This window comes from Loxodonta africana, chromosome 2, assembly GCF_030014295.1.
Source record: "Loxodonta africana isolate mLoxAfr1 chromosome 2, mLoxAfr1.hap2, whole genome shotgun sequence".
NCBI lineage: Eukaryota > Metazoa > Chordata > Mammalia > Proboscidea > Elephantidae > Loxodonta > Loxodonta africana.
In genome coordinates, this window is record NC_087343.1 from 11,691,044 (window position 1) to 11,718,074 (window position 27,031).

The following is a 27,031-nucleotide window of genomic DNA, read 5'->3' on the forward strand; positions in this document are numbered from 1 at the left end:
GTGCAACAGTTAAGCACTCAGCTACTAACTCAGAGGTTGGTGGTTCAGATCCACCCAGTGGCTCTGCAGAAGAAAGACCTAGCAATCTGCTTCCATAAAGATTAGAGCCCAGAAAACCCTGGGGGAGTTCTGCTCTGTCCGGTGGGGCCCACTGTGAAAAGAGTTGGCATTAATTCAACGGCACCCAACAACAACAACAATTCAAGGTATACAAAGGACTCTTAAGGCTCAACAATAAGAAAACAACTCAACTGCAAAATGGACAAAAGATCTCAACAGAAAGCTCACCAAAGAAGAAACACAGATAACAAGTAAACTTGTGAAAAAATGGTCAGCATCACATGTCATTAAAAACTCGCTGCTTTCGATGTCATAAGGGAATTGCAAATGGAACCAACAGTGAGTTACCACTACACACTTCACGTCAATTTAAAACACTGACGGCACCAAATGCTGGCAAGACTGTGGAGCAACAGGAACTGTCACTCGTCATCGGTGGGATTGCAGACTGGGCCACCCCAGGCACTTTGGAAGACAACTTGGCAGTTTCCAACAAAGCTCACCGTTCGTGCCAGCAATCACGCTCCTAGGTATTTACACGCATAAGATGAAAATGCCTGTCCACATAAAAACCCGAATGTTTATAGTAGCTGCATTCAAAACTGCCCCAAGATGTCCTCAATAGGTAAAAGGATAATCAAACTGTGGTACACCCATACTTTTAACCACTGCTCCACCAGGGCTCCAATAGAGTATTATTCAGTGATAAAAAGAAACCAAGCCACAAAACACACGGAGGAACTTTAAACGCATACTGCTAAGTGAAAGAAGCCAGTCTAAAAAAGCTATAGACCAACTAGATGACATTCTAGAAAAGGCAAAACTATAGAGACAGTGAAAAGCTCAGTGGTTGCCAGGAACTCAAGGGGGGTGGGAGTGAATAAGTGGAGCACAGGGCATTTTAGGGAAGTGAAACTTCTGCATGATGCTGTCATGGTGGACACATGACATGAGGATTTTCACAGGTGCATTGTATGGCACAGCCTTTTTAGAAAGTACTTTGGCTTCCACATCAAAAGGTGGAGCGCCAGGGTGAAGTCTGACTCTGGGACCCTCTAGCAATTCACCTGACCTCTCTGACCCTCGATTTCCTCGTTGACAGTTCGAACCCACCCAGCAGCTCCATGGGAGAAAGACCTGGCAATCTGATCTCGCAAAGACTACAGCCTAGATGGGGCAGTTCTACTCTGTCACATGGGGTAACTATAAGTCAAAAATCAACCTGACAGCACCCAGTGACAGTGGGATGATGGTAATAGCAGTACTGTTTTTTGACATCTTTTAGATTAAATGCGTTGACACGTATTAAAAAGTGGATTATGGCACCTCACTTGTAGTGGGCAAAAACAAAGCAAAATATGAGTGTGACTACATGCCAACATGAGATTGTCGACTGTCCTTTTCTGAAAAGAATTCGCTTTTATTCCAAAATCATGCCCTTGCCACTTTTTTGGCATTCAGCATGCTCAGTTTTGCACGGTACAACGTACATACTAGATGGTAGTTTTTCTATTAATGTCCTCCTCGGTAACAGGAAGAACACAAGAATAAATGCATTATTAAGTTGTCTGTTTATTTTCCTTATTCTGGTCTTCGAAATCCGTAAGTCTGAAAACCACCAGTGTCTGCATCTTGACATAAAGTGGAAAGCAATGATTAATTGTTGGCCCGTTAATTCACTCTGGAATAACGTCTCTCTTTCTCTTTCTGTCCTCAACCACTGTCGATCATTGATTTCTTGGGGAAAAAAATTAAAATTAGGTGGAATATAGATGGGTTTTTGCTAAAAGAACTTGATGTAAAAAATGGTACTTCAGTACTTTCAACTGGGTCAACATACTGTATACTTTTACGCAAATAATGCGTGCCTTCTGCGTTTGTTTGCTAAAAGCATCCTTCTCCCCGCCCCCCCGCCGCAAGGTATTTTCATAAGCACTGTTATGCCAATTTTTTTTTACATGTTGCTGTAAAAAGAATTAGTATAATGCGCTTACACAAATACAGCAGGGAGGATGTGATTGACAAACAAACGTATGAGGTGGACGATATTTACGTAAAAACACAGTAGTTCTGATCTTGTGTTGTATTTTAAAACATGGAGAAGGAGCCACTGTGGAAGTAACTGTTAAATATGTGGGGAGGTAAATGCCGATCACGTAGGATCACTGCATTGCTCGGGGAGAAGGACAGTAACAGGTCTGTTCCCACAGTTTCCAATTGCTCCTTAGAGTGCAAAATCACTTCATTTCTAAATTGTTCTCTTGACTTTTGTAGAAAAAACTGCTTGTGATTTGAGCGTACCAGTTGCCGTCAAGTTAGTTTCGACTCATGGAGACCCCATGTGTGTCAGGGTAGAACTGATCTCCACAGGATTTTCAATGGCTAATTTTTTGGGAGTTAAATTGCTAGGGTTTTCTTCCAAGGCACTTCTGGGTGGACTGGAACCTCCAACCTTTGAGTTAGCAGTCGAATACATGAACCCTTTGCACCACCCAGGGATTCCAATTTAAGCACAGGAATGTGGGCCATATTTACTTGCTTCAAATCTGTCATGACTTGCAGCAGAATTCATCATAATTAACAGGGATGGGGTGTGGGGTATCTTAGCTTGGATTCCCCCACAAGTAAAGTCCTGGACTAAGGCTGGCCTGCAGATGGTTTCCCAAGGAAGTGCCCACAGCACATGCTGGTACAGGGGCAGAGGAGGGAGGGAGAGAAGAAAGGAACTCCAGTGCAAGGATACCTGATCCCCTGGCCACTGCTATGGACAATGGGTGCCAGATCCCAAAGGACCTACGGAGGAGCCTTATGAAATGTGTCTCAGAACTGCACCTGGGGGACAGCTCCTATGGTTCCTGTTCCCCACTGGCCCAGGGTAGCCACGTGCACCTTCAGGTTCTAACTTCTGGCACAGGTATGTGGCAAGCAGGTATGTGCTGAGTGACGGCAGGTCTCCCAGCCTGGCATCCCAGAGGCCCAGAGCAGGAAGCAGAAGCACCCGATACTTGTTGAGGGGAGGTGCTGCCTGTTTGTTGTCAGCTGCTGTTGAGTTGGCCCCTGACTCATGATGACCCCATGCACAATGAAATGACTGCTTGTCCTGTGCCATCCCCATGATTGGTTGTGGATCGGATCATTGTAAATCAGAGTTTTCATTGGCTGACTGTTGACACCTATGAAAAGCAGCTGACATTTGCATGGAACTGTAGTTGGAGTGAGAGGTAGAGTTGGAAGGATGTGAAGTGACTGATACAGTTGGCCACTTGCCCAATCAGATTCACCTGCTGTGCACTGCATTAATGCCATTCACCAGAGTCCCCATCAAGGCCATGGCCAGCCAAGTCTGCACAAAGGTTTAGTAGAGGACAGGTGGTAGAACCTGCTGCCGCAGCAGTTCCTGTGGCTCTGACCCACAGCCTCATCACCTCCTCCACAGCCCTTGCTCCATTCCTCTTAGCCACAGCCAGCTCTTCTGTTGGGCTAAATTGTTTGCCTTGTGACTTTAATTCTCGAGAATTCTGAGGACTTAGCTGTCATGTCCATTGTTGATCCCTGACTGTTAATTCCACCCCCACCCAATGGTAATAAGGTGCTCCTTCCTCATCTCAATGGGGTGGTGTCAGAGGAGGCCTCGTATAGTGGACTTGGAAGTACCATGGCGTCCCAGTGAGACCCCTGGGTCCAGACACAATCCTCCATGACCCCTGATGTAGCAGTAACTGGAGCTTCCTGGTAACCAGGGCTGATCACCCCCACTGGTTCAGTTACCCTTTTCTTTGCCTGCTGCTCTGCCAGCATGAAGACCCCTAAGCGACCAGGTAGCAACCACAGCTTCAAGTTCAGTGGAGGCCTGCTGCATTCCCTGGCAGAAGCAAGACTCGGAACCCAGCAGAGTGTAAGTTTGCAGGAATAAGAAGCACAAATTCTGGAAGAGTGTCCCTGAGAGTGAAGATGTGAGGAGTATGTTCTACTTCCATTCCTCAGTTCCCAGGCCCTTGAATTCTAACTTTTGGTGGACATAGCACCATTCATTGGTCATCACTCAGGGCAAATACTGCCCCCTGGAGTACAGGTAGAAAGCTGCAGGGTGTTTTTCTTAATAAGCCGTTGTCCCTTCCTATCAGGCTGGCTAAGCCTGGGGGATGCAAAGCATTTAAGACCAGGGGTCCTGTGATCAAGTACATGCTGTCCCACCCCCTTTGCCATGAAATGGGTCCCTGTTCTAAGGCAATATCGTGCAGAATTTCTTGCTGGTGGATCAGACTTCTGCAAGTCCTCAGGTAGTGGTGCTGGCAGAGGCCCCATGAACAGAGAAGACAATGCATTTCTCAAGAGGGTGTCACTCCTAATCTGCCCACTGCAGACTACAGGAGGTCTGATGTATTCAACCTGCCACTAAGGTCCTGGCTGGTCTCTTTAAGGGATGGTCCCCCTTATCCATGGTTCGGCATTGGTCTCTGTTCCTGGCAAGTCAGACATATGGTGGCTGATGAGTCTAGATAAGACTTGGTGAGAGGGAGCCCCTGCTGTTAGGCCCATGCATGGCCTTCATGCGTGCCACTGTGACCACTGGGCCCAGGGGTCCATTGTGCAAGCACTGGGGTGGCCAAGGATAGAGCCTGGATGATATTTGTATCATCTACATCTCCTCTCTCCTGCTGTTGAGCACCTTCTCTACTAGAGATGGTCTCTAGTGTATACCCAGGGCTTCGAACTGGTTCATTCCAGTTTGAACCCCTGCTGAGAATTTGTATTTCCACCCCATATACACTGAATCAGAATCTACATTTTAACAAGATTCCCAGATCACCTAGGACTCTATAAGAATCAACTGAGGATCTCGTTAAAATGTGGACTCCAATTCAGTGTATCTGGGGTGGAAATGCAAATTTTCAGTAGGGGTTCTACCTGGAATGAACCAGTTCAAAGTTCAGTGTATCAACATGAGACATGAAGACCCACACACGTTGTGCCCACACTCTCAGGTCCATCCTGTTCATTGGCTTTTTCATACACCTTCTTGCCTCATGTCATCCAGTCTCACCTCTTCGAAGCCCCTGAACGACAGCCAAGCCATTCATCATTTTCAAGAAGTGCAAATGTAGCCAATCCTAAATCTATGATACATACCCTCCTTTAAAAATAAATGGCCAGGAGTCCCTGCATGGTGCAAACAGTCAAGGTTCTTGGCTGCTAACTAAAAGGTTGGCAGTTTGAGTCCACCTAAATTTGCCCTTAAAGAAAGGCCTCGCAATTGACTTCAAAAAAATCAGCCATTAAAAACTCTACGGAGCACGGCTCTACTCTGACACTTATGGGTCACCATAAGTCGGAATTGACTTGACAGCAACTTTTTTTTTTTTACATGTTGTGGTTAGGTGCCATTGAATTGGTCCCAACTCATAGCGATCCTACGTAAAACAGAACAAAATACTGCCAGTCCTCTGCCATCCTCACAATCCTTGCTGTTGGAGCCCATTGCTACAGCCACTGCCAATCCATCTTGTTGAGGGTCTTTCTCTTTTATGCTGACCCTCTATTTTACCGAGCATGATGTCCTTCTCCAGGGACTGGTCCCTCCTGGTAACATGTCCAAAGTAAATGAGATGAAGTCTTGCCATCCTTGCCTCCAAGGAGCACTCTGGCTGTACTTCTTCCAAAAAGGACTTGTTCATTCTTCTGGCTGTCCATGGTATATTCAGTATTCTTTGCCAATACCATAATTCAAAGGCATCAATTCTTTTTTGGTCTTCCTTATTCATTGTCCAGCTTTCACATGCATATGAGTCAATTGAAATATCATGGCTTGGGTCAGGTGCACCTTAGTCCACAAAGCAACATCTTTGCTTTTTAACACTTTTAAAGAGGTCTTTTGCAGCAGATTTGCCCAGTGCAACACATCGTTTGATTTCTTGACTGCTGCTTCCATGGGTGTTGATTGTTGTCTTAGTTATCTACTGCTGCTGTAACAGAAATACCACAACTGGATGACATTAACAAGGAGAAATTTATTCTCCCACAGTTCAGGAGGCTAGAAGTTCAAATTCAGGGTGCCAACTCTAGGGGAAGGCATTCTCTCTCTGTCAGTTCTGGAGAAAGGTCCCTGTCATCAATCTTTCCCTGGTCTAGGAAATTCTTAGGGCAGGAATTCCAGGTCCAAGGGACACACTCCTCTCCAAGTACTACTTTTTTGGTGGTTTGGGTTTTGAGGTTTCTCTGTCTCTCTGCTCACTTCTCTTTTATATCTCAAACTCTTTTGAGACTGACTCAAGATACAACCTAATCTTATAGATTGAGTCCTGCCTTATTAACATAACTGCCTCTAATCCTGCCTCACTAACATCATAAAGGAAGGATTTACAACACATAGGAAAATCATACCAGATGACAAAATGGTGGACAATGACACAATACTGGGAATCATGGCCTAGCCAAGTCAACATGCATATTTGGGGGATACAATTCAATGCATAACAATCGTGAATCCAAGTAAAGTGAAACCCTTGACAATTTCAATATTTTCTCCATTTATCATGATGTTGCTTATTGGTTCAATTGTGAGGATTTTTGTTTTCTTTATATTGAAGTGTAACCCACTACTAAAGACTATGGCCTTTGATCTTCATCAGTAAGAACTTCAAGTCCTCCTCACTTCCAGCAAGCAAGGTTGTGTCATCTGCATATTGCAGGTTGTTAATGAGTCATCCTCTAATCCTGATGCCACCTTCTTCTTCATATAGTCCAGCTTCTCGGATTATTTGCTCAGCATGCAGACTAAATAAGTATAGTGGAAGGATACAACCTGGACACACGCCTTTCCTGATTTTAAAACATCCGGTATCCCCTTGTTCTGTTCGAACACCTACTTCTTGGTCTGTGTACAGGTTCCACATGAACACAATTAAGTATTCTGGAATTCTCATTCTTCACAATGTTGTACATAACTTGTTATGATTCACACAGCTGAATGCCTTTGTATAGTCAATAAAACACAGTAAACATCTTTCTGGTATTCTCTACTTTCAGCCAAGATCCATCTGACATCAACAATGATATCACTTGTTCCACGTCCTTTTCTGAATCAGGCTTAGATTTCTGGCAGTTCCCTGTGGATGTACTGCCGCAACTGTTTTTGAATGACCTTCACCATAATTTTGCTTACATGTGATATTAATGATATTGTTCGATAATTTCTGTGTTCTGTTGGATCACTTTTCTTTGCAATGGGTATGAATATGGATCTCTTCCAGTCTGTTGGCCAGATAGCTGTCTTCCAAATGTCTTGGCTTAGACTATTGAGTACTTCCAGTGTTGAATCCATTTGTTGAAACATCTCAGTTGGTATTCTGTCAATTCCTGGAGCCTTGTTTTTCATCAATACCTTCAGTACTGCTTAGACTTCTTCCTTCAATACCATTGGTTCTTGATCATATGCTACCTCCTGAAATGGGTGGATGTCAACCAGTTATTTCTGGTACAGAATTTTTGGTTAGAATTTTACATACAGTTAAAGAAAAAAAAAAGCCTCAGTTCCCCCACTGATTAATAACAAGATAAAAGTTAAATAGCCATGGACTTCTGTTTCTGGGAAGATGGAGTTAAGCATGCTTTTCCCTATTCCTCCTGAAAAATACAACTAAAATCCCTGGACATGTAACAAGGCACATGACTCCCCTACCAGTGCACCATCAGAGAAGGCCACCTACCTGGAAGCCAGGACTTCCACCCCCTCCTAACAGTAATAATGATAATTATTTTTTAGAATAGGCTGCTGTCTCATTTATTTGAGAATCTGTATCCAGGGTATGTCATTTCTATGACAAAACCTAAGGGTAGAGATCACGACAGTGAATTTTGGATGCCATAATGTGAATAGTGCAGTTCCATGTTTTGTAAAGAGCACAGGAAGCTGAATGTGGTACACTTAACAGATGTCAGATTTTTCTTCTCTGAAAGCCCCCATCCATTATGTTGGTAAGAATATTATTTCCCCATGTTAATTTTATATGAGAATATTTATGATGATATGATACATGTGATGGTTAAAGTTGTACATCAGCTTGACTGGGCCATGATTCTCAGTGGTTTGGCAGTCGTAAGATGCTGTGATCGCCTCCACGACGGGATCTGCTGTGAGAAGCCAAACAGTTGAAAGCAAGTTGCCTTAGACGTGTGGCCTGTATGGAATATAAGTGGACATTCTGGCAAGGCTCGTGGGCTTTTTGCTCGCATTGGACCCTACAGCTGGCTCCTGTTCCTCTGACGTCTGGTTCTTGGGATGTGGGCTAGCAGCTTACCTGCGGTCTTACCTGCTGATCTTGGGATTCATCAGTCTTCTCAGGCTGTGAGCAAGAGCCCTGATCTCTGACCTGTTGATCTTGGGTTCACCAGCACCTGTGACTGAGTGAATCAGAAGAAGCCTATATCCTGACTCATGGACTTGGGATGTTCCAGCCTCTACAACCATGTGACCCATTTCCTCAATATAAATCTCTCTATATATATTTACACGCTTTACTGGTTTTGCTTCTCTAGAGAACCCAGCTTAAGACAATACATTTATTATAAAAATTCCAAAAGGTACACAAAGGGTAGTAAAAATCATCCCAAATCTCATCCCAGAATTGCCTTCTGTCAACATAAATGCTCATTCAGAGCTACGGATACAGCACCACACAAACTGGACACTCGATGGAATATTCTGTTATCGCATCCTTAACTCATAGTAAGTCATGTGCACATTTTATGTAAGTACTGATCGATACCATGACTTCTAATGGCTTCACAGTATCTCCTGAAATGAAGTAAAAACAGGAAAAAGTCTATTTAATCAGACATGTGTTTTTGTAAAAAACTACCCTTTCATGAACATCCTGTGCATATCCATTTCACACTTGGCAATTAATTTCATAGGATAAGTGTCCAGAAATAAGATACTGTTTTGGAGCCCTGGTGGCGTGGTGGCTAAGAGCTCATGTTGCTTACCAAAATGTCAGCAGTTTGAATCCACCAGCTGCTCCCTGGAAACCTTATGGGGCAGTTCTGCTCTGTCCTATAGGGTCACTGAGTCAGAATTGGTTTTGGGTTTACATCTTGGAACATAACCTATTTCCCTTGAGGACACAGTGCCACCTCTTCACAACCCCTCCCTACCAAGGCTCTCCATCTGCTTAGCACATGCCAGATATTTCACGTCTTTTCATATATTCATTGGCTTTTTGTATTTCTTTGTGTGTGTATGTGTGTCTGTTACTGTCTTTGGCCCATTTTCTCTCAAACATGGGTGTATTTTTTATATTGACCTGTATTTTGGTATGTTAGGGATTTTTATATATACAAATTACCACTATTTTTCCCAGTTTGTATTTGACTTTTCTGTTTTGAAGAAAAATTAACTTCCAATTATTTAGAGGAAAAATGGAATGATGAAATAGTCATTCCAGGCACAGACACACAGAACAGTTGGAACAAATAGGACAGGGTAAGATGGTAGATTTAAACCTAAATATATCAGCAATTACATTAAATAAAAAATAGGCAAAGATTTCCAGAAAAGAATCTTAAAATGGGTAACAAAATTCCAACTACATAAAGATACACTAACACTGAAGGTAAAAGAAAAAAATACAAATACGAACCAAATATAGATAATATAGCCAAATTAATCCCAGGCAAAATAGACCTTAGGAGAAAACGCTTTATTAGCAATAAAAAAGAATCACTCCATAACTATAAAAGGTTTCATTCAGTGAAAAGATATAACCATTTTAAGTTGTAGGTACCTAAGAGAACGGTCTCAGATGTACTAAAAAAGAAAAAAAAAAAGAGAGCGAGAGAACTGAGGACAATAGCCAAACACACAGAATGGGAGATTCCAACAGGCTGTTCTCAGTCAGGGCACCCAACAACGGAGGGATTTATACCCCTTTTAAGCATATGTAAAACATTTATAGAATCTGGCCACACACTAGGACATAAAGCAAATCTCAACACATTTCAAATGACTGAAATCATACCAAGGATGTTCTCAGACATGCAAATGGCATAAAAAGTAGACTGTTCCCATTTATTTGAACATAAGCATGTTGTCCCTGAGTGAAGAGAGAGTGGGAGGAAAGGCCTGGTGATCTACTTCCAAAAATCTGCCAGTGAAAACCCTATAGGTCACAATGCTCAATCCCACCTGACCATGGGAATGGCGCAGCACCAGGTAGCATTTCATTCTGCGTGGGGTCACCGTGAGTTGGGGGCTGACCTAACAGCAGCTAGTAACAACTCCGTCTCAAGGTAAAGACAACCTTGATATGAAGACCTAGAATGGACAGTACGTGAAACAGAAATTAAAAGAAAAGTCTCAGCCTTATTAGATGCAAAAGTCTCGGTCCAGGTATTGGTTACAGAACTGCAGCAACATGAAAAAGATAACTTACCAAGTCCAAGTGGGGCTTATCCAAGAATGGTAATGGTTTTAGAAAAATCAATGTAATTCACATTCACATATTTAAAAGAAAAAAATGAAGGAAAAGCATTTGTTAAAATTCAGGATTAAAAACTCTCAGCAAACTAGAAGGGCCCATCTGTAAGCTGGCGGGACATTTCTCCATTCTCTGCTCCGGGCCTCGTCTCCTGCATGTGGCTGCCTCTCCTCAACAGCCCACCTCCCTCTGGCTCCGTCTGCCTCCTGGTTCCGAGAACACTCCTGCAGTGTGATGGATGGCTTTTGTGTGGCCTTTTTTGTCATGGTCTTCTAACTCCCACCCAGGTGACTGGGCGGGACTGTGCAGATAGGGCAATTGTGGCCCACCAAAGGGATTGGTCAGTTTTGTCTTCCTGCTGGGATGTGAGTCATCCCAGAGGTGGGAGAGACACAACTGCACCATCACCAAGGAAGTAGAGCCAGGAGCAGAGTGTGCATCCTTTGGACCCAGGAGACAGAGAGCGAGTGAGGTGTAACCTGAAGACAGCGAGATGTGGTGGCAGGAGAGACTGGCGGACTGTGCAGTGGGTTTCCCCAGCCCACAAAACAAGAAAGCTGAATGCCTGGGGTGCCTCTAGGGACTTGTCGTTGTTGTGTGCCTTCAAGTTGATTCTGACTCATAGTGACCCTATAGAATAGAGGTGAACTGTCCAATAGGGCCCCCAAGGCTCTATTCTTTAAGGAAGCAGACTGCTACCTCTTCCTTCCACGAAATAGCTAGTGGGTTCAAACCAAACTTTTGGTTAGCAGCCAAGCACTTAACCACTGAGCCACCAGGAATACTCAAAGTGACCTGTACTTAGTACCTAGTATTCAAACTGTGTGATTTAGCTGCTATTTGAAGAGGCCTTAACTAGAATAAACTCCCGGATAGTGTATCCATATGGTTTGGACTAATTTACGCAAATTTAGCTGTTGATGGCTAAATTTCCCATCTTGAGGACTGTGCTCTGCCCCACTGGGCAAAGCTCTTTCTTCAAGGCACGCTCCCCAGGAGGGGACAGGAGTGAGACTCTGAATTCTCCCATAAATGCGTTTTTCAGGATCAGTGAGTTCTTCTGTGGTTGTCCACAGGATGCTTAACTATTCTCTCGATGCTATTTTACTCCCTCAGTATTGGAGATGAAAAGCTGGGTGTCATGTGGAGAACTTTCCCATTATAACTTATTCTTTCTTCTGGAAGCTCAGGTTTTCTTTTCCCTAGACAAAACCTGAAGCTTAGAGCTGCATTTTTATTTGTTCTCTGACACCAGGGCTTACCTGGTTGTGTGTTTTCTCACTAGGTTTGCAGGGAGTCTGGCGTGCCCTTGCCATGGCAGGTTCTCCTTCAGCTCCAGGAATTTCTTCTACCATTAGTTAATTAGTGCCTCTCATGCCATTTGTGCCATTATTTCCTCTGTATGGAATTCACTTTCACCCACATGTCAGGGCTCTGGATCATTTTACCAAGCCTCTTTTATCGTTTCTATTATGATTTTATTCTATTTATATTTTGTGTTATAATGTATTAAAATCATTGCTCTTTTTTTAAATACACAGGTTGCCCTAAATTGAGACAGGATGTGACTTTTAATACCTTCAAATAGATACTTCAATTCTTGGATTTTAAGACAGTATGTTTCAACATCAAGATTAGGATGGGACAGAAACTTAACTTCACATGTAAGTAACAGGGAAACAGTGCAAATTTTCAAGACAGATGAAGCGAGGCTGTGGCCCCGGATGTCACCGCAGCTCTCAGTTCTGTCTGCAAAATAACAGATGTGGATCTTTGCTCTTTCTTCCCCTCCTGATTCTTTGAGCTGCCAGTGCTGCTGCCTGGATCGAAGAGCCTCTCTGAAGGGTATGTCAGAGGCTTCATGCAGAGGTGGGGCCTGCTTTCAATTCTGATTTGTAAGTAAATATTCATTTTCGAAAGTTCATTCTATGAAAAAAAAAACAAAAACTACGTACCTCCTTCCTTTACAGTAACATCTTTATTCAAATAAAGTTCTGACTACAGCACTCGGATCTCCGTGTTTTATCTCTGACATCGCATCCTCACGCACAGCCTCGTGGGAACCAGGAGTGCAGCACCCACCTAGTGATGATGCTGTTTGAACTGGAGCCCACAGTAACCACATGTCCCGGTTTTTGTTTCCTTGTCCTGAAAGAAATTCAAAAGATCTCATACTTCCATATTCTACTTCAAATCCGAAAACTTGTCAAAGCTAGAGGTTAAAAAGTAAATACAAAACTTGAAATACAATGTCAACTACAAGCAGCTTTAAATATGAGGCTCATAATGGACTTTGTGTCAATGTCGGTTCTCCCTACGTGCTGGGAGATCACGGGCAGAGGCCTGGACACCTCCCAGCCTCAGGCTCAGGCTCTGTAACACGTGTCCATCTCAAAGGACTGCCCCTGCATGGGCTACAAGAATCCCGAGAAGGCTGTGACGGCATCCAGGCTCAGCCCCACTGGGGTACGCCAGGACACACACAGAAGGAGTTTGGTGGGTCCTGCTCCTGCCTAGCTGCCTCACAACATACACGTTTCATACTGTCCTTCTGGTGATAAGCACTCAAGCTAAACGATGGCTTTTATGAAGAAACCTTGAGTAAAGACAAAGTCCTCTTAACCAAGGACTAGGAACCAACTGTCTTATGACTGAATGTTCTACCGCAGACTTCCTTCACCTCCCATTTGGATTGTACGCCATGGTTTCCCTCTGGTCTCCTGTCTTGTGTTCCCTCCTTCTTCTCTGTGGCCTGTATATTAGACTTATCAATGGATACAGAGGATTACGAAATGAGGGCTTGGGGATGAAAGGCCTACACATCTGAGAAGAGGGAGGTATTGGTGACACCATCACATCTGTATGCCACATCACCATCGAAAAGTGCCTTCAGATATGTCATCTTACTCAGGCTCCAGAGTATGGTTCTGAAAGCAAGACCAGGTGGATGGACAGGCCATCTCAGTGAACATGGAAGGACTACCTGAGCAGGTACACAGTAGGAAAGAAAGCCTGGGGGGTCAGGAGTGAAGGTGAACACTGGTCACTAACAAATGACCAGAACATGCTTGCAGAGAAGTAAGTGATAAGGTCACGGTACCAAGTTTATGTACACTCTCGGGTGGCCCAGCGCTCCTCCACCGCCATCACATGATATCACGCGGCTCTCTACCTCACTCACGGGCTGCTCAGCGATCAAGTCGATGGCAAAGTTCTCATTTACCTGCAATGAGGAGAAAAGGCAGTTCGAATCCACCAGGTGCTCCTTGGAAACCCTACGGGGCAGTTCTACTCTGTCCTATAGGGTCCCTATGAGTCGGAATTGACTCGATTGCAATGGGTTTGGTTTTTTTGGTTTTGGTTTTGATGTAGACAAGCCCCTCAAACAAACTCATCTGCTGTCAGCACCAACTTATTCTGTACATTACAGTTTAAATGTGATCATTCACAACCTTCAAGATGTATGCATAATATAATTAGATACATGTTCACTACCACCCCCCCCACACACACACATTTTTCATTTGGATGTAGTTCCAAACTTTCAGAAACGTTGCAAGAATCAGAACAGTACAAACAAGATCCACTTTGCCCTCGACCTGGATCTGCCTTATGGTTACCCTTCTGTCCATCTGCTTTAGCACTGACTCCCGTCCCCTATCCTCTTTCTTCTCCCTTCCCCTCTTGTTTTGGACTGAATTCTGTTCCCCCAAAATATGTGTTGTAAACCCTAACCTCTAGGCCTGGGGTTATAAGCCCATTTGGGAATGGGCTGTCTTTGTTATGTTAATAAGACAGGATTATTGTAGGGTGTACCTTGAGTCAATCTCTTCTGAGATATAGAAGAGATTAAACAAGCCAATAAAGCAGACATAGGACAGAAATGCCAAGGCACATTAAAATCACCCAGGAGCAGAAGCTCAAAGAGACAAGGACCTTCCTCCAGAGCCCACAGAGAGAGAAAGCCTTCCCCTGGAGCTGGCACCCTGAATTCAGACTTCTAACCTCCTCAACTGTGAGAAAATAAATGTTTGTTAAAGCCACCCACTTATGGTATTTCTGTTATAGAAATAGGGGTACTAGAGAGAGAACTAAGATACCTCCCCTCCCTTCTCCTCTCTTCCCTTCCCCTTTCCTCTCCTCTTCCGTTTTTCTCTCCTTTCCTTTCTTCCCTCCCCTCCCCTCCCCTCTTTCACTTTCTCTACACACACTTTTTCTTTCCTTAAACCATTTGAGAGTCAGTTGTGTATATCACGGCCTTTTAAATACTTCAGTGTGTGTTTCATATGGACCTTATCTTACATACCTCAATGCAGTTATCAACTTCAGTAAATGTAATACCGACATAAGAATATGCTATGGGTTCAACTGTGTCCCCCCAAGTAAGTGTTAAGTCCTGGCCCTTGTACTTGTGGGTATGACCCTGTTTGGATACAGGGTTTTTCTTTTGTTAATGTGGTCATATCGGAGTAGGGTGGATGCTAAACCTAATCATTTCTGAGTTATAGAAAGGCCAGAATAAACACAGATACACACATGGGGGAAGACAGGTGCTAAGTGATGTGAAGGAATGCCAAGGAACACCAAGGATCGAAAACAGATACCAGAAACCAGGTGAGAGGCTCACAGAAGGAGCAGACACGGCCAAGACCCTGATTCAGACTTTTAACCTCAAGCACTCTGAGAAAAGAAACTCCTGTTCCCTGAAGCCCCCGCCTGTGTTATTTCTGCTGTAGCAGCACTACATGACTAAGGCAGAAGCGTTCCACAGCCTTTGTCCTTCGTGACGCTGACGTTTTTGAAGCATACAGCCCCCTCATTCCTTTTAAAAGGAGCGTTCTTCGTTTGGGTGTCTGCTCTTTCCACATAGCTGGGCTCAGCGACGCCACACCTTCTCAGGCTTCACACCTGCCCACATGTCCTCTCCTCACTGCTGATCTGATTTTCATCACCTGGTCAAGGCTGGCTGACTTCTCCATCGTCTAGTTACTATGCTTTTCCCCTGGAATTAATAAGCAGTCTGTGGGAGACGCTTTAAACCCTGCAAACATCCTGCTCCTCATCATACTTTCTTCCTGATTTGCGTCCACTGAAGATTCTCACCTGAACCAAGTGTTACTGGGAGGGTGGCGAAATGTCTTCCTGCCAGCTCTGTACACCTGCACGTCCACGGTCGGCGCCCGGCTCCCCTGGATGTCCACGGTCAGCGCCCGGCTCTCCTGTATGCCCACGGTCTGCGCCCGGCTCTCCTGCACGCCCACGGTCCACGTCTGGCTCTCCTGCGCATCCACGGTCGGCGCCTGGCTCTCCCTGGTCGGTGTCCAGCTCTCCTGCACATCCACGGTTGCTGCCTGGCTCTCCTGCGCATCCACAGTCAGCGCCCAACTCTCCTGCGCGTCCATGGTCGGCACCCCGCTCTCCTGTGCGTCCACGGTTGGCGCCCAGCTCTCCTGCACGTCCGTGGTCGTTGCATGGTGCACCTGCGTGTTCAGTGCCCTCCCACTCCCCTGTGCACTCATGTATCATCGGCCTCATTGTTTCTCCAAGGGTTTACAACACAGCCCTGGATTATTCTGGTACTCAAATGGTCCAAGATGTGTCCAATAACCCCTTCTAGCTGGCTCCTGCATCCATGTGACACCACCACCACCAGCATCAATCAGCCGGTATGTGCCTCTCCATGGAGGGACGTAGCATCATCTACACAGCACAAACCAAAAAACGAACCAACTAAGAAAAACCCAGATAATAAGAGGACATGTAAAACAAGCTAAAGGGGTGCAGCCAGTAAAATCCAGCTGTGGAAAACTACAGAACAAACTACCTGGATTCTCTGATAAATAAACTCCAAGCAAAGAAAGAGAGGTAGAAGGGTACAGGGAAGGAGTGGGGGGAGAGGGGCATGATTGGGAACCTGTAGACTAAAGAAACAACAGCAATGGATGGAACTTATTTGGATTCTGAGTCAAACAAACTATATATAAATATTTCTAAAAAGACAATAAAGAAAATTTAGCACCGACTAGATATTTAATTCTGACTCCATCAATATGAGTCAGTACTGCCTCACCGGCAATGGGTAGATATTTAAAGGAATGACTGCTCTTTTGGCGTGATATGTTATTACTGTCACGTTCATCTCTTCTGGATTCAAAGACAGGACGTCAAAGATTTGCTTCAAAATGACCTGGGGTTGGTGGGGAGCTGGGGATGTTGATAGAGATGCAACGAGCCTGGTCATCTCCGTAATGATCTTGGCTGATAATTGTTACAACTCAATGGGTACATGGGAGGAGGGAGTCATTATACTATTCCTTCTTTCATAGAGTTTAATTTTAAAAGCAATTCAAACATTCTGGCCTGGCAGAGGCTTTATCTTATGATGCCCTATTATGGCAAACTTGGCAGACTAGCTATGACTTAGTAATGAGCCCACCAACGCTGAACTGGCCTTGGTAACACCAGTGTGACTGAAACAGACACCAAGTGGACAGAGAGCGTAGCACTGGGGAAACCGCAAAATAAGTGGGACTTTAGTTTCTTTATGTGTACAATGAAGGAACTCAACTACACCATCCCCGATGTCCAGCCCCCGGTATCAGATCTGCTCACCTATTATCCTCTTGTGGACTGCCATTCCCTTACTCCAAAGGACTGTTGTGCCCTATTCCAAGCACTACATAATTATAGGAAGAAAATCAGTACGGTTTTCCTTCCCCAGTTCTTTTCCTTTTTGAAACCATCTATTGGCAATCATGGTAACCCCTGAACACTTCCTTGGCTGTCAGCAGCAAAGGTTTTGTCTCAAACATCCTCTCCTTGATAGCATGACTTAAACCTAGCCATCTCTTCTACATAATTGATCTAACCAGAGTGGGAAATAAGAGCAAGACCACAGCACAAAAACCACCCATTTCTGAGGCCAGAGGATCATGCAAAGTGGTACACGTAACAATACAGAACGGATACAGCTAAAGGTAGAACAGCACTACTTCCCTTACGGAAATCCTTCAAAGCAAGCTTATAGGAGATGACTTATGTGGACAGGACTGGGGAAGTGACAGGTCTAACAATCAGACATAGTCAACTCTGCCTAGGGTTACTCTGCAAGTCTGGCTCAATCAATGCTCTTGGCTCGTGCTTACAACCGTGGGTGAGAACTGCAGTAACAGTCCTGGCAGACCAGGGCCAGGCTGGTGTCTGGCCCTCTGTGCCTGGATCCCACCAACTGGTGCAGGCCTGGTGCTTTAGTGGGGATAAGAAAACAGGCACAGGTAAGTCTTCGCAAACAGGAGGGACGCCATTTAATTTTATGAAAATCTTGAAAATAATTTAGAGAAGCACTGTTGACCTCAGTTGTTTTTCTAAAGCCAGCCAACGCTCTGACAAAAGCACACAATCAAGTGTCACTGTGTCCTTCATGTGCTCAGCCACAGGGATGGCTTCACCTGGCATAAAGACGGGTAACGCCAAACGCCTCTCACCCAAGCTGAGGCCCTGGAGCCACAGACACATGGGCAGCCCTTTGGAAAGACTGAGTTATCTTTAAAAAGCTCTGTCAGTTAGAGACACTATCATTTTGTAAAGCTCTTCCTTAAAGTTCTAGCACTGAGAGCACAATACGGAGTCCTGTGAAAATGCAGCGACATTAAAACAAAAACACCAAGCTGTGTCGGATTATCCTAATATTGTTTTACATGCTCCTTTAAACACTGTGCATTTGTTGACAGCTTGCTGCTCCCCTCGCAGTGCACTATGGAATGAGTGATGGTCTGTTCACCTCGGCTGCAGACAAAGCAACTCACCATACAAATGAAGCCTTATGGTTTAAATAATATGACACCTACAGAAGTGACAAACATGTCACAAAGGCCACACTAACAAACCCACAGGTCCCCATCACAGCAGTTAAAGAGGCCCAGCAATCTCCTCGCAGGAAGGGCATTTGACGCCTTGACACCTGTGACTGGCACGGGGACTGCCCTGCTGTCACTGTGGCCGTCCGGCTTCAGGGCAGCCATGACCCGCCCATTATTAATGTCTGGTTCCTGAAACTCGCTTCGACTGCAGGAATACAAAGAGCCAAATAGTAAACACACTCCCAGTTACCACAAAAAAACCCTGCTATCAGCTCCTGAGTCTGTTAAAACAATCAGGGCTCTCTCTATCTGGCTGCTTTCACCTAAGAAAGGAAAGGATAAAGAAGGCAGAAAAAGCATTACTGGACTCGTAAGGAAATTAATGGAGAGAATGTCAGTCTCCTGCGTGCTTCCGACTAACTGTAAATGTGGTCTCTTTTTAAGAACATAGCACGTCACACACTCTAAACTGTCCAACCACTATAAAATAAGTTCTTTATATCTCAGTAACATAAAAAATACAAAATGATCCTTTTAGTTACCTCTTGATAAGCTGACTTGGGCATAAACATATTTAGGTTTAAATTAATTTGTCAGAAGCCTATTTTTACTCTTTTTTAACTCATCTATCTTGGGGAACACCAGTCCCTAAGGGAAGTTTGCTTCTCTGTGTCAAACTAAGGGGTAAATCCACTGAAGTTGGAACATAACACGTATGATTCTATGAGATAATGGCAAAGCCAGTCAAAAGGGAAATAGTAACCTAGTAGAACAATCAGCATTCAATAAGTGACTTCATCTATTGAAATTTATAAATTTAAAAAGGACTAAAAGCCCTAGTTCAATTATTTAAAACATCAGATTTTTTTACATTACTACCAATAATCACATTTACCTAAAACAATACATGTGTGTATGTATGTAATTTTAAAGCACAGTAAAAACTAAACTTCTCATCTAAATTAATTTTTAAACTAAGTAAGTTTCAAGAAAAGGTTCAAAATCAGTATGAGCTATTTGCACTGACTTGTCTGAACTCGTTGTGGGGGTGACAGAGTCCGGTGGGTGACTAATCTTGCCAGGGCCCAGGAGGAGAGAGTATTAAAAGACACAGACAGAAACAGAAGCAAACCAGAAGTCCCGGAGCTACCACGAGAGGCGAAATTAAAGCACAGGGCACACAGCTTATTGACTAAGCCACTGGACTCTGGAACCTAGGGGTTTAAGAAATCTGATTTTCAAATATCTTCCTCTGGATCCTGGAGGGTAAATAAAACTCTGTCTTACCACCATTATTTCTGATGATCCCAGCCCTCCAAGAGGAAGCAAAAACCCACGGTTCACATTCATCTAAAAGATTTCATTTTATACCAAGAGCTTCCTAGCAGTCACAATACAAGGACACAACTCTGGGAGGGATGCCGGCAGATGAGCTCAAAGCCACAGAAGGCAAAGGAAGCTGTGCAGAGCCTGACAGAAGGTGAATCACAACTCCCCAGTCTCTCAGTCGCTCACTAACATGCGCCTGGGTTGCTCCTTCAAAACAACCAGACAAGACACCTGCCAACTTCTCCTGGCTGAACCCTACACGGATGGATGGACATCAAGATGGCTCTTGAAAGTGACGTGAGTCTTCCACCTGTGTTACTAACCAAGTCATCAGGAAATGTATCAGGGGCTGTGATTACAGAGCGTGAATTCATGCACCTCTCAGCAGAGGAGTCTCAGCTCCCAGTGGCCGGGTGTGCTGATCTGCTGCCGTCTCTCAGCCGAAGCCCACCCAAACTCAGAATGGTGGACCTGGCAGGGCCCTCTCAGCTGCTCTTCTGACTCCTGCATCCTAGAGGAAGGGAGCACCTACATTTAATCTTACCAGGGTTACTGTAAAGTAACGAAGGTGCTATAACTGCAGAGCAATGTCTTGTTACATCCAAGTCAGTCCCCATCTACTACCACCTCAAGGTGGTCCCTGAATGCTACCAACCCCAGGACACCATTTGGCCTGGACTTCAGGTCCCTTCCTTGACGGGGGGTTTGGCGGCCATACCGTACAGCATATATGTCTTCTCTTGGGAAGACCCTGGCTAAGCCTGAGGCCCACCGGTTCCTCCGTAAGCGTGCCACACACCATACCGGGCACCTCTGGTCAGCAGTGTGCCAGAGCCTCAGGTGGATGCTGACAGTTTCTCCTCCCAAGGGCAGCTGAATTATCTAGCCACCTGCTCTCCTTGTTCTTCAGATTAAATTCAGATTCAACAGTATTTTAAAATATAAACTTAACTCCAAATTTAGGTGAAAGAACGAAAGCCGAAGCATAAGCCGATTTCTCGTACTACAAGCATGCTGCTTCTCTTTACAATACTAAGATGGCTACCTAGACGTCTGTGATGCTGAGGAAGAAAAGGCACTTGGCAACGCCATGCCTGAGTACTGGTGATCCCTGGCAGGACCAGACCCGGGAGCTGATGGTCAGGACAGTCACATAGAGACAACACTGCCAGCACCATCTCACTCACTCACTTCACTTGCCAGCACTAACTTTGTTTTCCTTTGAAATTCCTCCCTGCTATACCCTTCAGAAACGAGAGCCACGTTAAGAATTTTAAGCAAAGGGTTTCTGACAGAGACCCAGGTGCTTGTGAAACCATTAGCAGAGTGGAGCAGGTGAGCTGGGGGCAAGGCCTCCAGGAAAGACTCCCAGAGGCCCCAGGACTGACCCCAGCCTGCCCAGTTCAAGACCATCCAGGGCTCCAAATGCCATCTCCACCTCCCTGCCACAGCACCTCGACACCCACAAAGCTGGAATATGGGTGCAGCCAGAGCCTCAGCAACAACTGCTGCTCAAGGCCCAGGACACTGTACACTGTACACTGCTGGACAGACCTCACACCCTGACTGAAGGCCCAAGACACCGCACACTGCTGGACAGAACTCCTACCCCGACTCAAGGCCAGGACACAGCACACTGTCAGACAGAACTCCACCCCGACCCAAGGCCCAGGACACCGCACACTGCCGGACAGACCTCACACCCTGACTGAAGGCCCAGGACACCGCACACTGCCGGACGGACCTTCCCACCCCCACTCAAGGCCCAAGACACCGCACACTGCTACAGGCCTCCCCAACTCCACTCAAGGTCCGGGATACCGCATACTGCCAGATAGACCTTGCGCCCTGACTCAAGGCCCAGGACACGGCATCCGGCCAGACAGACCTCCCACCCCCACACTCAGGCGGCTGAAGGGGCCCGCCAATCCTCTGAAGATCCCTCCCACCTTCCCAGCATCCCGTCAGCAACCTCACTGAAGAGCTGCCGTCTCACTGGAGGCACAGGGCAGTCTGTACACCGAGGAACTGTCTCCTCCAAATGCCGCGCACTCCGTGCTGTGAAACGCTGGGCTACGCTGGGGGACGAAGTGCTTGGAACAGCTGCAGTACTGGCAAAAAACTAGTAGTCTATGAAAATAGAGGTAAAAAGGCTTCCTGAGGAGGAAGATGAGCAGCGCTTACTACAGGCCAAACCTTTATTAGATATTTATATACTATCTCATTCAACACTAAACGTTTCTATAGAAAATATTCTCATAGTTTCCATTTTACAAATGGGGAAACTGATTTTTAGAGGAATTAACATATACTACAATCCAAGCCCAAGCCTAACAGACTGCCAGGTCCACACAGCTTCCACTCCCCCAGGGAGAGAATCCACCACACACACCCCACACCACACCACCGGGTCCACACGGCTTCCACTCCCCTAGGGAGAGAATCCACCACACACACCCCACACCACACCACCGGGTCCACACGGCTTCCACTCCCCCAGGGAGAGAATCCACCACACACACCCCACACCACACCTCCAGGTCCACACGGCTTCCACTCCCCCAGGGAGAGAATCCACCACACATACCCCGCACCACACCTCCAGGTCCACACGGCTTCCACTCCCCCAGGGAGAGAATCCACCACACACACCCCACACCACACCACCGGGTCCACACGGCTTCCACTCCCCCAGGGAGAGAATCCACCACACACACCCCGCACCACACCACTGGGTCCACACGGCTTCCACTCCACCAGGGAGGAATCCACCACACACACCCCGTACCACACCACCGGGTCCACGCGGCTTCAAATCCACCGAGGCTAATCTATTGCACACGCACCACCACCCACCATGGTACTGTTGGCAAACATCAGTAACCCACTGTGGCACTTTTTTCCACTAAACCTAGACTAGGCCTCAGGATCCTTGTCAACTCAACACTCAAGTAGGAATACCAAATAATCAAGAGTTGACAAGCAAGATAAAAACTTCTCTGCCACCTAATCACCAGACCACGTAGCAGTCAACCACCTGAATTTAGAAACCATACGTTTATAAGCCAAGTTGACTATGTAAGTCTCTCTAGAAATGCTCACTAGATCAGGAACAGAAGTAAAAAACTAGACACTAGGATGGTCTGTATGCTGAGCAAATAATCTGAGAAGCTGGACTATATAAATAAGAATTGGAAGAAAACTCATTAACAACCTGCCTTATGCAGATGACACAACCTTGCTTGCTGAAAGTGAAGAGGACTTGAAGCACTTATTGATGAAGATCAAAGGTCACACCCATCAGTACGGATGACACCTCAGCATAAAGAAACCAAAAATCCTCACAACTGGACCAATAAGCAACATCATGATAAACTGAGAAAAGACTACAGTTGTCAAGAATTTCATTTTACTGGCATCCACAATCAATGCCCATAGAAGCAGCAGTCAATAAATCAAATGACGCATTGAATTGGGAAAATCTGCAGCAAAAGACTTCTTTAAAGTGTTAAAAAGCAAAGATGTTACTTTAAGGACTAAGGTGCACCTGACCCCAGGTGTTTTTAATCGTCTCATATGCATGCAAAAGCTGGACAATGAATAAGGAAGACTGAAGAAGGATTGACGCCTTTGAATTATGATGTAGGCGAAGAATATTGAAAGTACCATGGATTGCCAGAAGAACAAACAAATCTGTCTTGGAAGAACTACAGCCAGACTGCCTCTTAGAGGCAAGGATGTTGAGACTTTGTCTCACATACTTTGGACATGTTATCAGGAAGGATCAATCCCTAGAGAAGGACATCATGCTTGGTAAACTCAACTGTCAGCAAAAAAAAGAGGAAGACCCTCAGCCAGATGGATTGACAGTGGCTACAACAATGGGCTCTAGCAAAGTAATGACTGTGAGGATGGCACAGGACTGGGCAGTGTTTCGTTCTGTTGTACATAGGGTAGTTATGAATCGGAATCAACTTAACAGCACCTAGAAACAATAAGGTATAATGGGGAGCCATGGTGGTGCAGTAGTGAAGAGCTTGGTTGCTAATCAAAAGGTCGGCAGTTTGAATCCATCAGCTGCCCCTTGGAAACACTATGGGGCAGTCTACTCTGTCATACAGGTTCACTATGATTCGGAATTGACTCGATGGCTATGAGTTTTTTAAAGGTGTAATGAGAAAAATAAGCTGAATATTTTAAGAAGTTCTGTGGTTCAAGTTGGCTGTGGAGGACAAACAAGTTAGGAAAACGTGGAGAAATGCCTCAACTGATGTGGAATGAGAACTTGGGAGCTGGGAGACATGAGGAGTAGAGAAAGGAATTAAGTAAGAAACAGGTTTGTTTAGGCAGGATTCCAATCCCAATATTCTTTCTCCAGCAGTCACACTTGGGTTGGGTGCTGGGAGTGAATGTTGTCCAACAGTTAGACCCACTGAGGGAAGAGTAATTCATGCCCCATGTTCAGCTATTTCAGTTTAAGTCCCTAATTTATTTGGTGAGATCTAAGAACAGCACCCCAAAAGGAGACTAAAAGTAATTTTTTAAAAATTGGTATGAATTACTTTGACAGTCTCAGAGAAATGAAGTGCAGGGATGAAAGAAAAAATCAATCCCATTTATGTTTAAAACAGAAAAACACTTACAAAATATTATGCTACATATTTCTAGGAAAAACAACAACCCATAACTAGATACACTGAACATTTTGAAGAAATAAAGAATTTGAGTTTCTAGGGTTATCCCATTTTTAAGAAACTTCATTTAAATATGGAATCTTATATACTGATTTTTATTTCTTGGTTATATAAAGTTTTATGAAATCTTACCTGTCTTTACTAGATACTCACCTCCTTTTGACGGCCTGCAAACCGGATTTGCCTATAATCTTTAGCATCATAAACCTGAAAAAAAAAAGTCATATGTTAATTTTACAGCCTAATTCAGAAAGAGATCACTTAATATCAATCATACATATATGGAAAAGTGTTTTTCCTAACATTTAGGCCATTGCTGATTAGTCAAACACATGAGGGACAAAGTATAGTTGTCCACTCAGGAGTATCTTCAGCAAGCTACCTAAAATGACAAAATGCAATACACTGGATTGGAAGAAACCAAGTCTGCGGTAGTGCTGGCAAATAATCCAAGAAAACTGGAGTGGAAGAGAGACACATTCAAGCATAGGAGATCACCCCCAGCCTTCTTTCACATCTGGTCACATAGCTTTATTTCCCCTCTTTATCTACTAGGTGACATTTTGGCAATACAGGCACTTTGCTTTCTCTTCTTTTGGTTTACAATTATAGTTTAACGCTTTTTGGGTTATAAACTACAATGGTCCCTCAAGTTATTAACGCTTATTATTTAATATGGCACAAACATTAAAATATTTGATCTAAAAAAATTAAATTGATAGTTAACATATTTCCAATGGGAAGCTATTAAACAGTAATCAGTTACCCATAGGATAAACCCCTCAACCAGTTGCCCTCAAATCGATTCTGACTCATAGCGATCCTACAGGACAGAGAATTGCCCCATAGGGTTTCCAAGGAGCAGATGGCGGATTTGAACTGCCGACCGAGCTCTTAACCACTGCGTCACCAGGGCTCTGATCCATAGGACAACATAGTCTTGATATTAGACTTCACAGGACCCTTGAAGATGAAAACACAATTGCAAAATGCCACTAACATCATAACATCCCGGTATACATGAAAGCAGAGCCTTTTCATTAGTATTTGCCAAGGCCATCGCGTAGTGTGTGTGTGTGTGTGTGTGTGTGTGTGTGTGTGTGTGTGTGTGTGTGTGTGTAAGAAACCCTGGTGGCGTGTGTGTGTGTGTGTGTGTGTGTGTGTGTGTGTGTGTAAGAAACCCTGGTGGCGTGTGTGTGTGTGTGTGTGTGTGTGTGTGTGTGTGTGTGTGTGTGTGTGTGTGTGTGTGTGTGTGTGTGTGTGTGTGTGTGTGTGTGTGTGTGTGTGTGTGTGTGTGTGTGTGTGTGTGTGTGTGTGTGTGTGTGTGTGTGTGTGTGTGTGTAAGAAACCCTGGTGGCGTAGTGGTTAAGTGCTACGGCTGCTAACCAAAGAGTCGACAGTTCGAATCCGCCAGGCGCTCCTTGGAAACTCTATGGAGCAGCTCTACTCTGCCCTATAAGGTCGCTATGAGTCGGAATCGACTGGACGGCACTGGGTTTTTTTTTAATGTCTATGTAAGAGACAGTGTGTGTGTGTTTGTGTGTGTGAGAGAAAGTGTGTGTGTGTGTGTGTTGTTAAGTTATCATCTGAGCAGAAGAGCCGCAGAGTAAAAGGAGCTTAAGCCCCCCTTCCCAAAGCAGTCCTAGCGCTCCACTCTCAGCCAACCCTGATCTCCTCTAACGCAGCCGTGCTCGCCTCCGGACAAAGCTCCCTGTCCGGGGCCCCGAGGGGCAAGCATCCCGGCCACGGCAGGGGCAGGAGGGACGGGTCAGAGGATAGAGGGCGGAGAGGGGAAGGCCAGGGGCGGCGGCAGGAGGATCCGCCTGTGACGTGCAGAACCAGGCATCTCCGCAGGCCGCGTCGGAGGCTGCTTCCTCTCGCCTGGGCTTGGGGGGGTCCGGGCCGCGGTGTCCGGGGTGGCAGACCGGGCTGCACCGGATCCGACACCCTACATGGAGAACCGCCCTTCGGCCTCCCTCCACGGCGGTTACCTGGCCGGTGTGCGTGATCTTCTCCCCAGTCGGCGAAGTCCGCACCCCGAAACACCTGGCGCCCTGGGGCAGGCTCAGCGCGGCCGAGCGACTACTGCCCAGCAACCGACAGAAGGTCACCGCCGCCGCCATGTTGCGCGGCTGACCCCTGACCCGGAGCCGCCGCAGCGCCAACGCATGCGCACAGCCTCTATTGGGGCCAATTCGCTCGGGACTTATTTCGCCCTGGGAAGACCAGCGCGGGGCGGGGCGGGGAGGTGCGCAGGTGCTCCGCGATCGAACAGACCAGAGACCGCGATCGGTCGAGCAGAGGGTAGATGCAGCCCAGAGAAGGCGCGAAATGTGCACACTTTTTACTGTCGGTAGCTGCTCAGTGAGTCTTACTTGGAGAACTGTAGGATAGGATGGAAGCTGGAGATGCAGTTTTTTTTAAAGATAATATTGGGAGTTTTAAATATCAAATGGTTGTGTTGAGTAAAGGCGGCGATTGCTTAGAAAAAAAGTGGAAGTACATTCACTTTGCCTGATGTTCATCATTTGCGTGTGTGGCTTCCTCGGTCTAGAGAGAAGGGAGGTAGCATATTTCAGAAATTCCTGCAACAGAGCCCTAATAAGGCCACAAG

General features: G+C 45.4%; 1 protein-coding gene across 1 annotated transcript; it reads right to left on the bottom strand.

Annotated features, from left to right (window-relative positions):
- Window positions 1–12,494: 12,494 nt before the first annotated feature.
- NDUFS6 (NADH:ubiquinone oxidoreductase subunit S6) lies at window positions 12,495–26,568 on the bottom strand. Its single transcript, XM_003408089.4, has 4 exons — window positions 26,409–26,568; window positions 24,571–24,624; window positions 13,636–13,758; window positions 12,495–12,683 (listed from the first exon to the last, which is right to left on the bottom strand). The coding sequence occupies exons 1-4, from the start codon at window positions 26,538–26,540 to the stop codon at window positions 12,618–12,620; spliced, it is 375 nt and encodes a 124-aa protein (XP_003408137.1). The 5' UTR covers window positions 26,541–26,568; the 3' UTR covers window positions 12,495–12,617.
- Between the last annotated feature and the right edge of the window lie 463 nt (window positions 26,569–27,031).